Source organism: Mustela nivalis (genome assembly GCF_964662115.1).
Source record: "Mustela nivalis genome assembly, chromosome: 9".
NCBI classification, from domain to species: Eukaryota; Metazoa; Chordata; class Mammalia; order Carnivora; family Mustelidae; genus Mustela; species Mustela nivalis.
This window is the reverse complement of record NC_139028.1, coordinates 65,160,021-65,177,931: the sequence shown is the minus strand read 5'-3', so window position 1 is coordinate 65,177,931 and position 17,911 is coordinate 65,160,021. Positions and strand designations below refer to the sequence as shown.

Here is a 17,911-nt window from a genome sequence, read left to right as displayed (position 1 = left end):
TAATCAGTGGTACAGCAATTGCAGTAGCATTATATAGCATTGTATAGTGACAGTAGCTATAGCTGTGGTAAGCACAGCACACCATACAGAATTGTTGAATCACTATGGTGTACACCTGAAACTAATGTAATTTGTGTGTCAACTATATTTCAATAAAAAACAAAATACTAATATCCCTAGAAAGTAGACTGTGATAAGTTAAACATGCATATTTTATCTCTTAAAGCAATCACCAAAATAACAAAACAGAGTTAAACCAATTAAAAAAAAAAAAAAACCAGAATCATAAAAACCACTTATCAATCCAAAAGAGGCAGCAAAAGTAGAAAAGGTAATAAAAAACACCAGGAAAAAAAAACAGAAAACAAATAGCAAGATAGTAGCCTAAAATCTAATCACATTAATAATCACATTAAATGTAAATGGTCTCAATACCCCAACTAAAAGGCAGAGATTTTCAGATTGCAAAAAAAAAAAAAAAAAAAGGTAAGACCCCAGCATAAACTGTTTATAAGAAATGGATTCAAATATAAAAACACAATGGGGTGCCTGGGTGGCTCAGTAGTTTAAGCATCCAAATCTTTTTTTCTTTTTTTTTTTTTTTTTTAAGATTTTTTATTTATTTATTTGACAGAGAGAGATCACAAGTAGGCAGAGAGGCAGGCAGAGAGAGGAGAGGAGGAAGGAGGCTCCCTGCTGAGCAGAGAGCCCGATGCGGGACTCGATCCCAGGACCCTGAGATCATGACCTGAGCCGAAGGCAGCGGCTTAACCCACTGAGCCACCCAGGCGCCCCCCCTTTTTTTCTTTTTTTAAGACTTTATTTATTTATTTGTCAGAGAGAGAGCACAAGCAGGCAGAGTGGCAGGCAGAGGCAGAGGGAGAAGCAGGCTCCCTACTGAGCAAGGAGCCGAATGCGGGACTCAATCCCAGGATCCTAGAATCATGACCTGAAGCTGAAGGCAGCTGCCTAACCAACCGAGCCACTCAGGTGTCCCTAAGCACCCAACTCTTGATTTCAACTCAGGACATGAACTCAGGGTCATGAGATTGAACCCCAAGTCAGGCTCCCCACTGGGTATGAAGCCTGCTTAAGATTTTCTCTACCTCTTCCTCTGCCCCTCTCCCCCCAAACACACACACACACACACACACACACACACACACACAGATTAAAAGTGAATAGATGGAAAAAGATACACAAAACCAATAATACTAAAACAAAGTCATATTAATATCAAAGGAGATTTCAGAGCAAAGAATAACACCAGGAAAAAAGAATATCATTTCACAATAATGAGGTCAATTAATCAAGAAGACATAATAATCTTAAGTCTTGGGGCACTTGGTAAAGAATGAGGCTCTTAATCTTGGGGATCATGACTTAAAGTCCTACACTGGATGTAGAGATTACTTAAGTAAATAGACTTTTTTAAAAAATCCTAAATCTTTATGCACCTAGTAAAAGACTTTCAAAATACATGAAGAAAAACTCATAAAATTAATATGCAAATCCACAATTATAGCTGGAAATTTAAATACTCCCCCTCAATAACTGATAAGAGCAATAGGCAGAAAATCAGGCAAGATACAGTAGACTTGAACAACACCATCAACCAAAGGCCTTACTGACCTTTATAGAACAGTCCACCCAACAACAGTCAAGTGTACATGGAACATCTACCAAGATATATGATGTTCAGGGACTTAAGAAAAAGGTCTTAAAAATACATAAAAGGATTTCTGTTCCTGAAACCAATATTACACTGTAAATTAACTAACTAGAATTTAACTAAAAATTTTAGGAAAAGAAAAAAAGAGTAACTTAGAATAACTTGGAATTCCTTTTGCATGGAAGCCTCTTCATTCATTTATTCACTACATTTATAACATAAATTTGGAATACATTATGAAGTTATTGAAGACTGTATATCAGACCAAAAAAAATTTAAAAAAAAGAAAGAAAAGAAAAAGGATGAAAAAGTGATAATAAGGATTCACATAAGAATTCACCACCAGTTGAGTTTTCACTTTAGATATTTTTACATTTTAGATATTTTTACAAGGCAGAAAAAAAGCAAACAACCACAACATATCAGAATTTGAAAAATACCTAAAGCAGGACTTACAGGAAATTTATAGCATTAAATGCCTATATTAGAAAAAAGGAGGGGCACCTGGGTAGCTCAGTCTAAGTGTCTGCCTTCAGCTTAGGTCATGATCTCAGGGTTCTAGGATGGAGTCCCACATGAGGCTTCCTGCTCGGCAGGAGGCCTGCTTCTCCCTCTTCCACTCCCCCTGCTTGTGTTCCCTCTCTTACTGTCTCTCTCTGTCAAATAAATAAATAAAATCTGTAAAAAAATAAAATTAAAAAAACAGTTTTAAAAAAAGAAAGAAAAGAAAAAAGAAAGGCCTCAAATCAATGATCTTAGTTTCCACCTTGATAAACTAGAAAGGAAGAACAAATTAAACATAAAGTAAGCAAAGAAAGAAAATAATAAAGATTAATGTAAAAATCAATGAAATAGCCAACAATAGAGAAAATTCTTGAGAATAAATATTGGTTCCTTGAGCATATTAATATATTAAAGGAATACTAAGAAAGATCATGAATAAAATGTATGCCAGTAAATTTGATGAGTTAATGAAATAGAAAAATTGAAGATATAAACTAAAAGGGCTCACTCAAGAAGAAATAAATAACCTTAGTCCTATACCTATTCAAGAAACTGACACCATTAATAAAAACCTTCCCACAAAGAAAAGTCAAGGATCATGTGGCTTTACTGGTGAACTCTAGGAAGTATCTGAAGAAAAATAATACCAATTCTAATACGAAGTCTTCTGAAAAATTGAAGAATACTTACCAATTAATTCAATGAGGCCAGCATAATCCTGATACCAAAAACAAAGGTATTATAAGAAAACTATGAACCAATATCCCTCATCAACAAAGATACAAAAATCTGGAACAAAATTTTAGCAAATAGAATCCAACCATATAATAAAAGGATAATGACCAAGTGGGGTTTATCCCAAAAATGCAGGGCTGGATTAACATTTAAAAATTAATCAATGTGGGGGTGCCTGGGTGGCTCAGAAGTTAAGCATCTGACTCTTGATTCTGGCTCAGGTCATGATTTTGGAGTTGTGAGATCAAGCCTCAAGCTGGGCTTATGCTCAGCATCGAGTCTCCTTGGGATTCTCTCTTTCTCTCTGCCCCTCCCCCTGCTCATATACTCTCTCAAATAAATAAAATCTTTATAAAACAATCAACATAATTCACCACTTAACAAATATAAATAGAAAAACGGCAATCATCTCAATAGACACAGAATATTCATTTGATAAAATCCAACATCCATTCCTGATACAAGCTCTTAGCAAATCAGTAATAGAAAGTCACTTCCTCAATTTGACCAAACGCTTTTGCAAAAGAAATCCCCACAGCTAATATTATATTTAATCGTGAAAGATTGAATGTTTTCCTCCTGAGATCAGAAAAAAGACACTGATGCCTACTCTTACCACTTCCCTTCAAGACTGTACTGGAGATACTAATCAGGGCAATCAGACAAGAAGAATTTTTTTAAGACCTTATGTATTTAAGTAATCTCAACACCCAAGATGGAGCCCAAACCCACAACCGTGAGATCAAGAGTTGCATGCTCTACCAACTCAATCAACCAGGTGCCTCCACAAGATGTTTTTAAAGACATTCAGATTAGAAAAGAAAATAGTAAAACTTTCCTTAGAAGATTTCATTATCTCATTTGAAAATCTGATGGCATCTCACTAATAAGTGAATTTATTAGCAAGGTTGCAGAATATAAGACCAATATATAAAAATCAAATTTTTACATATTTTACCACAATTTTAAAAATACTATTTATAATAACATCAAAATCTTTGAAATAGAAATAAATCCAATGAAAGACATGAAAGACCTGTAGACTGAAAACTACAAAATACTACTGAGAGAAAGCATGTCTCCTAAATAAATAGAGAGATGTACCTTATTTATCAGAAAATTCAATATTGTTAAGATGTCAGTTCTGTCAAACTGATCAAGCTTTTATGTAGTCACTGATGAGTTGATTCAAGAACAAACAGCCAAAACAACTTGGAAAAAGGGAAACAAAGTTGGAAGGTGAACACTATCTAACTAAAAGAGTTATTATAAGACTATTGTAATCAAAATAGCATGGTATTGACATAAGGACAGACAAATAGATGAGCAAATCAGAATACAAAGTCCAGGGCACCTGGGTGGCTCAGCTGGTTAAGCATCTGCCCTCATCTCAGGTCATGATCCCAGGGTCCTGGGATTGAGTCCCGCATCAGGCTCCTGCTTCTCCCTCTCCCTCTGCCTCTCTCTCTCTCTGTCTCTCATGAATAAATAAATAAAATCTTAAAAAAGAAAAATAAGAAGAATACAAAGTCCAGAAATAAACCCATACTTGTATGGACAACTGATTTTTAATAGAAAGTATAAGGCAATGCAGTGGGAAAATGACAGAATTTTCAACAAATGGTTCTAGAACAATTGAGACATCCATGAGCACAAAAAAAGAACTTAGATCCACACTTAACATATACAAACACAACATACTCAAATTAATGCAAAAGAGATCAGGGGCCTAAACATAAAATCTACAACTATAAAACTTCTAGAGGAGAACATGGGAGAGAACCCTTATGTGACCGTGGGTTAGGCAAGTATTTCTTACATACGGCACCAAGGGATGATCCACAAAAGCACAAAATGAAAAACTGGCCTGCAGAAAAATTAAAACTTACATTCTTCAACAGAAAGATAAGCCACAGGCTGGGAGAAAAATCTTTGCAAAACGTCTATCTCATAAAGGATATCCATTTGCATACACGTGTCAAAACTCAAAAAAATTACATACACTTTCAATATTTACCCTGATTGTATTATCAATTATAACTGAATAAATCTTTCAAAAAGATGAAGTTGAAATAAGGCAGCATCATAGGAGATGCACATAAAATACAGGAGAGAGGCAGAATCCTCAGGACTTGGTGACAGAAATAGGTGAGAGATGCTCAGTTTCCTTTATTAAATGTAGAGACAAGTAAGAACTTCAAGTAGCTATTTAATATAAACCGAAAATGACTGCAGTGTCAAATCACCGCATTGATGCTAGGGGGGGGGGGGGGTTCCCTTGTTGGAAAACAAGTATCTAAAAGAGATGGGGCGCGTGGGTGGCTCATGGGTTAAAGCCTCTGCCTTCAGTCCAGGTCGTGAACTGACCGTGATCCCAGGGTCCTGGGATCAAGCCCTGCATCGGGCTCTCTGCTAAGCGAGGACCCAGCTTCCCCTCTCTCTCTCTGCCTGCCTCCCACCTACTTGTGATCTCTGTCTGTCAAATAAATTAAAAAATTAAAAATTTAAAAAAAAAAAAAAGAATCCAAGAGAAAGAAAAGTCAATTGTATCTTCCACCCCAAAAATGTAGCAACGATGGCTGAGGTATTTAACTCAATGACTTAAAGATTCTCTTAGCAAAGTAATTTTTATGTAGCTAAAACCACAGGATAAACATCTTTCTCCCTGGGTTTATGTAAAAGCAAAAAGGGGATGCCTACTCTTTTATACTGATCTGACTTCTGAAATGGTTCAGACAGAAGTCTGATGCCACCTGCCCCCACTGGGTATGTCAACACAGAAAGGCCAGCTCTGCTGGGTTTCTCTCTAAAAGCCTCCTGTTTTGCCAGTGCTGTTCCAGCAGCCTCCTGTGAAAAACCCATCCTACAAAGAATAGTACAGACAGAACTGGAGATCTGTTGAGTTTATGTCATTATTTCCAAATTACTATTTGGAATTATTTCCAAATTATTCCCAGTAGAGAAGAAATATTTTCTAAAGGCAAAGTTCAAAGTCACACTAGAATACTGGGTTTTTTGCTTTTCACTGGAATCATATTATTTAGTTAGAATCAAAGTTGATAGTTTGAGACGTCTTTGATCCACACAATTGGGGAAAGAAATTATTACTTTGTTTGGCTGATAGCATCTTTTGAAATCTCATGTCCAGGAAAGGGGAGAAAAAATAGTAATGATGCACTTTGTTTAGAGGAATGGAAACCGTGTTTTAGAGGAGAATCTTCTTAGGTCAGTGCCTCCCACCTCCCCTCTAATGGCACTGTTACTGGTTCTACTGGCTCAAATATGCAAACAATAATTCGGGTTCTCAAAGATTCTACAAAATCTACCTGACCTCCCTTCCTTTAAAGAACTGTTACCCCCCCCCCCCCTGCCCCACTCCTGCCCACCTCTCCACAGGGTCTTAGAGGGATTGGAAATTGCTGCACTCCCTCCCAGCCCATACATATTCTCTCACTGCCACTACCCCACATAAGTCTGTGATCCAGACTTTTCCAATCTGATTCTCCCTCCGCCACATCTGACCAGTGAGCAAAGATACTTAGAATACAAATGAATGAAGAAGAGACATCTAAAAGTAGCCAATTAGAAAAGGCCAATCCCCTAGCTCCTGCTGCTGGGACCCCTGGAGTTACACTTTGCTCTCCATTCTTCCCCAGCCCAGTTTGTTCAGCTCTTTCTTACTTAATTTTGTGTAACAAAGAATTTGGTCTTCACGTCAGTCAATTTCTTTCCAAGGTGGTGATAAGAATCCCTCCCTCCGTTATTCATGGTGCGGCCCTTGGATCACACCTGAATTTGAGCAAATGAGATGACTCTGCAACCTGCAACCGGGGGGGGGGGGGGGGGGGGGGGGGGGGGGGGGGGGGGGGGGGGGGGGGGGGCGGCAGTAACGAGGTGACTAGTGGATTGGGGCTTTGGGGAAGGAGATAGTAGCCCCAAACTTCAGAAAGGACAAAAGGGGTGCAGACTGAGGCCCTTCATGGAGCCAGTGATGCAATCAATCATGTATATGTAATAGGAGCACCATAAAAGCTCTGGACACTGAGGCTCAGATGAGCTTTCTGGTCGGCAAACACATTCATGCTTAATGTGCCGGGAGGGTGATAGGTCCTGATGCCAGGGGAAGAGACAGGAGCTCCAAATTCAGGACCCTCCCAGCCTCGCCCTATTGTTCTCATCGTTTGGTTTAATAAAATTGTAATCATAAATACAGCACCTTCCTGAGTTCTGCGAGTCATTTAGCAAATCTATCAAACCAGAGGGGTAGTGGGAACCCATGATTTATAGCCAGTCGGTCAGAGCACAGGTGGCTGGAAACACCCAGAGTTTATGGCTGTTAGGTGGCTTAAGTGACAGCAGTCCTCTTGGGGACTATGCCCTTAACCTGTGAAGTCTGCACTGACTGGGTATTCAGTGAAAGAATCATATTGCACTATTTCATTACACACTCTCTTTGATTCATATTTCTCAGCTGTAAATGGAGGCAATCATAGTATTTCTACTTCAGAGGGTTTTGTGTAAAACGAATGAGTTAATCTATATAAATCACTCTCAACAGTGGCTACCATATATCAAATACTATATAAATATTAAAGTTGCTTTTTAGTTCTTGTTGTTTTTATTACTGAAGTCTAGAACTGGCTAATAATGTAGCAATTATCAGGCTTTTCTGTTAAAATCTAAATAACACTGAGAAAACACTGGCTCCCACCATCAGTCAGAAAATGTCAACAACACTAATCATGTAGATGGCACTGGCACTAGTCGGTGAACGTTCCGCACACAAACGAACACTGCTGATATCTATCTCCTCCAGCAGGACTCAGGCCAGCCGGCTTGTGCCAGCGCCAGAAGATCACGTGCTTTTTGTAGCTCTGGAAATCATCACTCCAGAGATTGGGGGCCTTGTTCTAAATAATGAAGCAAACTGTCCGAGGAATAGTCCACACGAAGATTCTAACTTTTAGCCTGGCATGGCACATACCAGGCATGGTACATTATGAGTGATCATAAAACATACATGTCACCTCGCAGCTTAGCTATGAGCTACCTCCCAGCACACTGGAATGTTTCTCTGCTCCTCAGTAATGGGAACCAACCCTTTAAAACTCACTCCATTGTCTTTCATCTTCCTGTCATTTAGAACATATCTGGAAGTGTTCCAAATAGTTGCTGAATCCAGGAATAAAGCTCTTACCAGAAAATTGTCTTGGCTGCATTTTAGTCTTATGATTTCTTCCCTGTTTCTGCCCTCTCTTGGTCACTTTCCCTTCCCAGCTACTTCTGTGGAGTTTACAGAGAAGGCCAGGAATGCTTTCCCTGCCATCTTCATTCCAAATTCCCACTTAATGAAACCCACTTTTCAAACCCAGGCGCCATGTCCTCATGTAGTTAGAGAAAAAAGAAGAAAACTAAAATTAAACAGAACTAATAGAAGACTTTTCCTGGCAGTGCTGGTATAATTCCAAAAATCATTTCACTGGTTGATCTTGCAACAGTACACAGCCAGAGCTGCTCAGGAGCGATTAAAAAAAAGCCCCCACAAGGAACTCAGCTCCTAAAGATTTCCAGAAAGCTGTCTATATAGCTAACTTACGCTTCTTTTAAATGGATAATCTCATGTTTCCAACCTAAATTATACATGATCCCTTCCAGATCTAAAATTCTATAATCCTAGGTAAGATTAAAACAAAAATAGAAACAGTCTCATTTCCTACCAAAACTGGGTTTCTCTACCACCAGACCAGTACTTCCAACCAGGATGGCATAGAAAGCACTGACTTGGGGACAGGAAGGTCCAGGTCTAAGTCCTGGCTCTGCTATCTACTAAGTACATGACAACAAACAATCACTTTGTAAATCTGAGCCAAAGGCTCCTCACCTACAAAAGAAGGGGCCCTGGTAGTCACTTAAGTTTAACCCTTCTTAGCCTCAAGACCTCCCTATAAGACCCTGCGAAGAAACTGCCTCCAATCTTGTTAGTATCAAAGGACACTAACCACAGACAAGATGGAGAGGAGACTAAAACCCTGTTTTTCCCTCCTCTGTCAAGCTTCACATAATTAGATATGCTCTTTCACTCAGAGCTCTGAAACAAATGCTTCAGGGGAAAAAAAAAATGGTAGTCATGGCTTAACAGTTTTCTGCATCAGAAATAACTCAAGTTTTATTTAATAAGTTCAACAGGAGTCCACAGAACGACATGATGGTTGAAGGCTCCAGGAGCTAATCAGGCTGCACTGACAAGATGCATACAGGGTCCAGAACTAAGAAGTTGAAAGTCCTGTTCAACTCTGAGCTGGTCAAACCACCCCTGCAGGTCTGTGTCCAACTCTAGGAGCTATGATCTAAGGCAGTAACAAAAATGTTCACAGGTAGGAAACCAAGACAAGGAGGAGACTGAGAAAACATGTTTCCTTCAAACAACCTGGAAAAGAGAGGACTCAGGGGGAGAATGCATCTTACTTCCAGCCAATCTTTGAATCATCTAGGTCTCAGGTCTCCAAGTTGAGACCAAGTGGGGAGCTATAAAGGAAGGGGCTGCCTCAAAAAGCCAGCAAGCCCCCTATTTCTGGAGAAGAGCAGAAAGTGGGGTCGGTGGTGAGAAGGCAGGTGGGGACCCAATGGAATTCAATTAAAATTCCAACAAAGAGCAGCTCCAACACCGGAGCACCTTCCACCACTCCCAGCCCGAGGATTAGATTCAGTCTTATTCAGTGACTATATGTAGAACCATTTTAATAACTTGCTCTTACAAAGCATTTTATCCTCATATACTTTTAAAGCCAAGTCCCTGGCCATCTTCTTCTGTCTTCTCTAAACCTTTCCAGCAACAAAGATTGACAACCAAGCTGCCTATTACCTTCTGAAGACTTCCATGCTTTCCACAGGTCCTCCACACTGATGAGCTTATCCTCACCATGGAAGGTGCTGTGTTTCACTGTCGGGTCATGGTAATTGAGGTCTTCCCTCAGGAACTGCAAGGGAAAAGCACACAAGTCACAAGAGATACCTAGGAGCCAGCCCACCGAGATCTCCACACAGGCCATCCAACTTTCCACAACACATTCTATCCACCCAATGTACATGTGTACCACATCACTCATCTGTCCTTCCATGTACCTATGTCCTAGTTGACAACTACACTGCCTCTTCTTCTTTGTTGTATGTCTCACTTGAACAAAAATGAGTAAGAGAGTCCTTTCTCATATTTTTGTAATTATGGAAAGATACTAACTGATAGTTAACCGGAATTCCATACGCTAGAAGAAGGAAGAAGGATAGGGAAAAACAATTAACAATTTGTGATCACTTGTTTATATACTAAGCAATATTCCAAGAACTTCTACAATACTTTTTCATCAAATCCTCTATAACCAATGAATTATCACACCTATTTTACAAACATGAACAATAATAACTCTAAGATAATGCAACTTACCCCAAATCACATTAAATTTAGAGACATTAAATTATTTATGATGGTTTTCAAACGTGTCCACAATTCTATGACAATCCTCCCACCGAAGGTGAATTCCCCTCTCCCTGAATATAGGCTGACATGAGTGACTCATCTTCTAACAAACAGAATGTGGCAGCAGTGATGTCAAATGACTTCCAAGGCTAGGTGAAAAAAGGCAATACAGAGTCTACCTGGCTTTCTCCCTTTTGGGAAACATGCCTTTAGAGCCCTGAGCCAACAACTATATACAAAGCCAGGCTACCCAAAAGCCACCACTCTGAAGAGACCATGCGGAAAGACTTACTAGAAACACACAGAGATGTCTCCACAGCCCAGGGATCAGACATATGAGTGACTGAGACTTCAGGTGATTCCTGCCCCCTGCTTTTGAGTCACTGCATCTGAACCCAAGTGGACACAGATGAGCTGTCCCTCCTGAGCCATGACCCGACTACAGGTAAATAACAAAATAAATGTTGTTGCTGTTTAAAGCCACTGACTTTGGGGGAAGTTGGTTATATGGCATTAGATAACTCAAAAATTTGCTCAAGGTTACAGCTGATAGGTGATAGATTTGTATTCCAACCCAGGATTTCTGACTTTATTGTCCAAATTTTTCCCCAGCACTGTAAATGCTGTCCTTTAATTATTGGTATTTCTTTTCATAATATACTCTTACAAGAAAGAAGCAAAAGAAATCGAAGCTTTTAGGAAAAAAATTTTAAAGATTTCATTTATTTATTTGAGAGAGAGAGGGAGGGAGACAGAGCACACATTTGCACAATGAGGCAGAGCATTGGGCAGAGGGAGAGAGAGAAGCAGGTTCCCTGCTGAGCAGGGAGCCCGATGCAGGGCTTGATCACAGGATCCTAGGATCATGACCTGAGCTGAAGGCAGCCGCTTAACCCAATGAGCCACCTAGGCATCCGTGAGAATTTATTTTTAATAACGATTACACAAGTGATATGATAAAGAGCCCTGAACAAAAAGATTTTGTCAATTCTTAGAAAAACGAAATATTTTTTGATTTTTTGAATAGTCAGCTTTTTAGGCCATCTGACCTTCGATTCATTTTATGCTGTAAGCTGTGAATTTTAACATTTTTTTCCCAAGTCGCCACCTTGTTATCCCAACCTCATTCATTAAATTATCTTTTATTCATTTTGAAAAATGCCATTTAGTAATAAATTAAGTCCTTATGTATACTCAAGTATATTTCTAGGCTCTGCATTCTTTTGCACTAAATGATATTTCTATTTTTATACTAGTTGTTGACTATTTTATTATCCCTTTCATCTTATTTTATACTTCAAAAATAATTTCTAATGCCTAGACCTCCTCTTGCCATAGCTCTTATATTTCAGAATATTTCTTGTCAATCTCAGCTGCTTATTTTTCAAAATTAATTTTAGGACAATTTTATTAATTTGTTGAGAGTCTGACTGTTCTCACTGGACACCTAAGTGATGAGATCACTAGACCTTAGATAGCAGACACTGGGACATCTCAGGGAAGACACAGTCACAAGCAGTCTGACATGGCCAGTCTGGAGACAGAAATTCATTCATTCATTTAGTCAGCAGACAGAAGATTTCTAAATACCATGCATAGTTCCAGGCACTAGAAATACAGTAAGTAATAAACAAAACAGATACAAATCTTTATTGTCATTGAGCTAACATCCCCTTATGTAATTCCAATAAAACAAACAAAAAGGAACAGGGAATGCAGAGTAGTGGTATTCATGGAGAAGGAGTCATTTTAGAGGGGTCACAGAAGGTCTCATTAAGAAGGTAACTTTCAGGGACACCTGGGTGGGTTAGTAGTTAAGTATCTGCCTTTGCTGCAGGTCATGACCCCAGGGTCCTGGGATTGAGTCCCACATTAGGTTCCCCACTCAGCAGGAAGCCTGTTTCTCCCTCTCCCACTTCCCCTACTTGTATTCCCTTTCTAGCTGTGCCTCTGTCTGTCAAATAAGTAAATAAAATCTTAAAAAAAAAAAAAAAGAAGGTAACTTTCAAGCATATATCTGAAGAAGATGTTGGAGAAAGGCAAGCAGAATAACTGGGAGAAGACTATCCAAAGCACAGGGAATAGCATATGCAAAGGCCCTGAGGCAAGAACAAGCTCAGTATGTTCAAGGAATAGCAAGAGGCCAGTGTGGCTAAAGAGAAATGAGAGGTAGTGACTAGTAGGAGATGAACTAGGGAAGCACCAGAGATCCAGATCCTAAGCACCCATGTAGGCCATTATAAGGACTTAGACTTTGACTCTGAGAGGGAAGCTATTAGAGGAATTTGAACAGAGATGCAACGTGATCACATTTATATATACATTTTAAAATTTATTTCTTTATTCCAGAGAGAGAGAACGAGCTGGGGGCGGGGGGTGGAGGGAGAGAGAGAATCTCAAGCAGACTACCTGCTGAGCATGGAGCCTGACTTGGGGCTTGCTCCCACAACCATGAGATCACCATCTGAGCTGACACCAAGAGTCCAATGCTTAATCAACTGCAACACCCAGGTGCCCCTACATTTATGTATTTTTTAAAGACTGTTCTAATGGGTATTAATGAGGGCACATGTGGTAAGGAGCACTGGGTTTTATATGCAACTAATGAACCACTGAACACTACATCAAAAACTAATCATGGGGCGCCTGGGTGGCTCAGTGGTTAAGCCGCTGCCTTCGGCTCAGGTCATGATCTCAGGGTCCTGGGATCGAGTCCCGCATCGGGCTCTCTGCTCGGCAGGGAGCCTGCTTCCTCCTCTCTCTCTCTGCCTGCCCCTCTACCTACTTGTGATTTCTCTCTGTCAAATAAATAAATAAAATCTTTAAAAAAAAAAAAACTAATCATGTACTGTATGTTGCTAATTGAACATAATTTTAAAAATAAAATAAAATAAATGAAAGACTTGTAAATACTGTGCGGGGGAGCAGCCTATAGGAGGACAAGGGTAGGTGCAAGGAAACCAGTTTGGTAGCTATGACAATAATCCAGCTCGAAATGAGGAAGTAGTGTGGACGTAATGGAAAGTTGTCGGGATTTACAAATGTTTTAAAGAGATCAAACCTGTAACCCTCCGATTACAGATATAGGTATACCCTGTGTTGGTTCTCTTGGGCTCTAACACAGACCCTCTTAACCTACGACTAGAGAAACACACATGATATGCAGGCCTAAGGAGCAGAAATGCCAAAATCTCCAAGAAAAAGGAGATTTTTCTGTCATTCCCAGCTAACTTTAGGAAACTATCTGACAACACATACCAGCTGCTTGTTGGGAACCAATAAGAAATAAACTGCTTTTCATAGGCAAGTCTGATCACTGAGGTACAGGGAGAGCAGAGAAACTCATGGGAAGAAAGTACAAGGAGGACCTGCACGGGGCTCATGCACAGGTTCCATCCGCACCACAGAGTAGGAGTGGGAGCAGAAAACAAGGCCAGCGAGAAGATGTGCCAAATGAGGAATGTGGGCTGACAGAAGCTACACCTGAAGGAAGGGCCTGAAGCTGAGGGGAACCTTGTTTGAGAACAAAGAAGTGGGATGCACCAATCAGACCTTAAGAGGATGAGAAGCAGTATACTATAAATAGAAAGGGTGCACAACTTAGAGAAACAGACCCCTTCCTTCCTGTATGACTTTTGGGCAAGCGATTCGGCCTCTCTGACCCAGTTTTCCTCTCAGAATGAGAACTAGGCGTCCCTCTCATCTAAGTGTGCTAAGGAATAAATGAGGCATGCTTGTAGAAGTCACAAGCTGCCTTTGCACCTATCTTTTAAAGGTCCATAGAGCATTTTCTAAATTGAACCCATATTTAAAAATCAGATTTCAGGGCGCCTGGGTGGCTCAGTTGGTTAAGTGACTGCCTTTGGCTCAGGTCATGATCCTGGAGTCCCAGGATTGAGTCCCACATCAGGCTACCTGCTCAGCAGGGAGTCTGCTTCTCCTGATGACCTCTCTCCTCATGCTGTCTCTCTCTCATTAATAAATAAATAAAATCTTTTTTAAAAAATCAAATTTCATACCAAGAAAATCCAGCTTTTCAGGTTATCTTTTTTTTTTTTTTTAAGATTCTATTTTTCAGTAATCTCTAAACACAACATGGGGCATGAACTCACAACCCTGAGATCAAGAGTCCCATGCTCCAACAACTGAGCCAGCCAGGCATCTGCAGGCTATCTTTTTTTTTTTTTTTTTTTTAAATCTAAAGATCTAGACACTGAACTCCTGGATCTTAAGGGCTTAAGGGCTGCAACTTGATTGGAAAAGAAATGGTGGCTCAGGGACTTGTCAAGAGCTGGCGTCAGCATGGAAAGCTCCTTATTTTCCTTTTCTTTTTTTAAGATTATTTATTTATTTATTTATTTGACAGATAGAGAGAGATCACAAGTAGGCAGAAAGGCAGGCAAAGAGAGAGAGGGAAGCAGGCTCCCTGCTGAGCAGAGAGATTGATGTGGGGCTCGATCCCAGACCCTGAGCCCAAGGCAGAGGCCCAACCCACTGAGCCACCAAGGCGCCCCACTCCTTATTTTCATATAGGTTGCCCATTACAAATTAACTTCAAAATGCATCATTTTCTGAAGATGTTGTTATTCACATTTTACTTAAAGCTAAGAAAAAAATCAATTGTCCATATCAAAGGACATGATGTCCATGTTGTCATCTAGAGCAGCTTGGAGGTGGGGGAGTGGGTGTTGATGAAGGTCATGAGGGCCTCCACCCCCACCCCCAGGGCCCCACTCCTGACTTTGCAGAGGGAGCTGGCAACAATGTGCCAGAGCTGAGCGTCAGCTGCCCCCTTCTGAAGAGCCATGTGCTCTCTGGGCTGAGGGCAGAGAGCTCCTGATGCCTGATGCCCACAGAAGCACTCTGTTACATTGTAAAGCACAAATCAAATGTTAGCGGTTGTTATTATTGGCAGGCAGGTGAGATACGGATGTGAAAGCAAAAGAAAAACCTTCTTCACCAAATATGGCTCCTCTGCGCCTTGTAGACCCTCACCAGTGTTTCGGTCTATCTCCCCAGTCAAACCATATTGGCTCTGATGGAGGTCCCAGGGATCCAGTCATCAAGACAGCAGACAAGAATGCTATGCTAAACTTGAACTCTGACATCCAAGGTGCCTGGGGTAGGCACTGCCATATACCACTCTGAACACTGCCCCCATCCAGCTAATAGCTAAGGTCTGCAGACAAAGTTTAAAAGCAACAAAAAGCAAAACCCAAACCAAACCAAAGAGGCAACTTTTGGCCCCTACAACAAAGATTTACTATTTCAGACTCAGAGCAAGTAATAGCTCTTCTCTCAGGAAGGTCTGAGAAGGCTCCCTAAAAGTCTTGCCTTACCATGGGGAATGCAGCACTGGCTACAGCCACAGCTCAGTAGCTCTCCGAAGAGCAGGGACCAGCTGTCACGAGGTATATTTAGCTCTATGAGCTCAGAAAAGTGATCTCCCTGGTGGTGGCGCAAAGAATGCAATCCCATCCCTACCCCGGGTGAAGCAGTAATGAGATGTGGGTGAGGACAGACAGAGAGGAAACATCTCTCTAGAATCCTCAACAAAACAGGCACAGCCAGCCTCAGTGGTGAACAGAAATCACAGATTGAAAGCTGGAAGAGCAGAGCGCCCCTGGGTACAGGGATCCGGGCAGAGCTCCTGGGTGTTTCCTTAGAAAATTACTCCTTCCTCCCATTTCCAACTGTATTCCCAACTACTTACCCTCCCTCCCAAACCAAACCACAGCACCCCCACTCCCACCCAGCCCCTTCCTCATACCTCCACACTATTTAGAACACAAAAGATACACATCCCAGATCTAAGACGCTTCCCAACTCTTGTTCACCTCTTCGACATCTAACAAGGACCCATGTTTTAGCTACAAGAGCTCTAAATGCCATTTGTACAAAGTGCTGGGACTTGGATGTCTCATAGGGGAAGTATCTGTCCACAGTGACATCAGAAGCTATTGCTGAGGGCACCGAGAGGACAGTCATTTCTCACTCACCTCTGTGCATCTAGTCCCACTTCTGCCACTCCATCTACCACATTAGTCACCAGAATGACCTTTGTAAAGTACAAATCTGTAAACTATACGAATGTACCTACTTAAACTCTCATGGCTCCTTATCACCTACAGAATAATGCCCTAGCTTCTTGACCTTATTTGCAAGGCCTTTTACAATCTGGTCATAGACTAACTCTCCAGGCAGCCGTTCTCCCTCCTTACCAGATACCCAGAGTCCAGACCAAGGGTCAAGAAACTATAGCCATGGACCAAATCCAGCTTGCTGCTGCTGCTTACAAATAAAGCTTTACTGAAACAGTCGCAGTCATTTGTTTAGGTACTGTCCATAGCTACTTTCATGTTACAAAGGCAGAGTTGAGTTATTGTGACAGAGACTATATGGCCAACAAAGCCTAAAATATTGACCATGGGGCACCTGGGTAGCTCAGTGGTTAAGTATCTGCCTTTGGTTCAAGTCATGATCCCTAGGTGTTGGTATTAAGCCCCACATCAGGCTCCCCTCTGTTTGTCTCTCCCCCAACTAGTGCTAGGTCGGTCTCTCTCTCTCTCTCTCTATCTCTCAAATAAATAAATAAAATCTTTTTTTTTTTTTAAGTTTTTTTAAAGGAGAAAAAAAGAATAAAAAAGTTCAGCAACATTTGCTCTAGATACATCAAGCCACTTCAGGCTTCTTAAACAAACCATGTTCATCATACCTCTAAGCGTTTATACAAGGTGCTCCATTTAAAATGTTTTCTCCTTCTCTTTATCTGCTAGAGAAAAAGTCACTGCCTCTGTGAAGTTTTCCAGACCTCTCCCAAGCAAGTTAATTGCCCTATTCCATTTGTTCTCTTAGTCCTCAGGGCATACATCTATGACAGTACTTATCCCATTACACTATAATTACTATTGAATTACCCCCCCTTACTATCTCCAAGCAACTCAAATATAGACACTATATTTTGTCATTATCTCTAACCCGCGTCTTACAAATTCTCTGGAACACCTAAACGAATCAGTAATTTAGCTCCATAAGCCCGCTTCCAAGCACAGGCCTGGCACAGAGCAGGGTATGTAGTTATTAAAGAACTGAATGAATGTCTCTCACGCTACAACACCCAGCAGGGGGCCTAGCGTACCACAACTAGTCAATGCATCTTATCTCCCCTACACAAAAGGAAGGAAACGGTCCCCAAACTGTCAGCCAATCTAAAATAAAGATATTCAGCTAGGGGCCAGAGGGTTACACTGGCTTGGATCTGGTGTAGCGTGATGGCTTAGAGCCTGATTCTGGAGCCAGGCTGCCTGGATTTGAATCCCGGTTCTAGCACTTACTTTCAGTGTACGATGCATATCATTTGTAAAATGAAGATAACATAGTACAAAACTTCAGAATACCCTCATGTTAAGGGTATTACAAATGAATTAATTCACATGAAGTACTCAGAATAGTGCCTGGCACAAAATAAGTTCCCTGTGTGTGAGTGATGTTCTCTTAAATATGAATATATTTAATGTATTGTAAGA

The 17,911-nt window shown here is 40.7% G+C and overlaps 1 protein-coding gene across 4 annotated transcripts in view; it reads right to left on the bottom strand.

Annotated features, from left to right (window-relative positions):
• Positions 1 to 17,911, bottom strand: part of STIM1 (stromal interaction molecule 1) — a 185,954-nt gene that overhangs the window by 47,795 nt on the left and 120,248 nt on the right. For all 4 annotated transcript variants that reach the window (XM_082749887.1, XM_082749885.1, XM_082749888.1 and 1 more), the window contains exon 3: positions 9,774 to 9,888. In XM_082749887.1, coding sequence (XP_082606013.1) covers positions 9,774 to 9,888 — 115 coding nt within the window. The remainder of the gene's footprint in view (positions 1 to 9,773; positions 9,889 to 17,911) is intronic.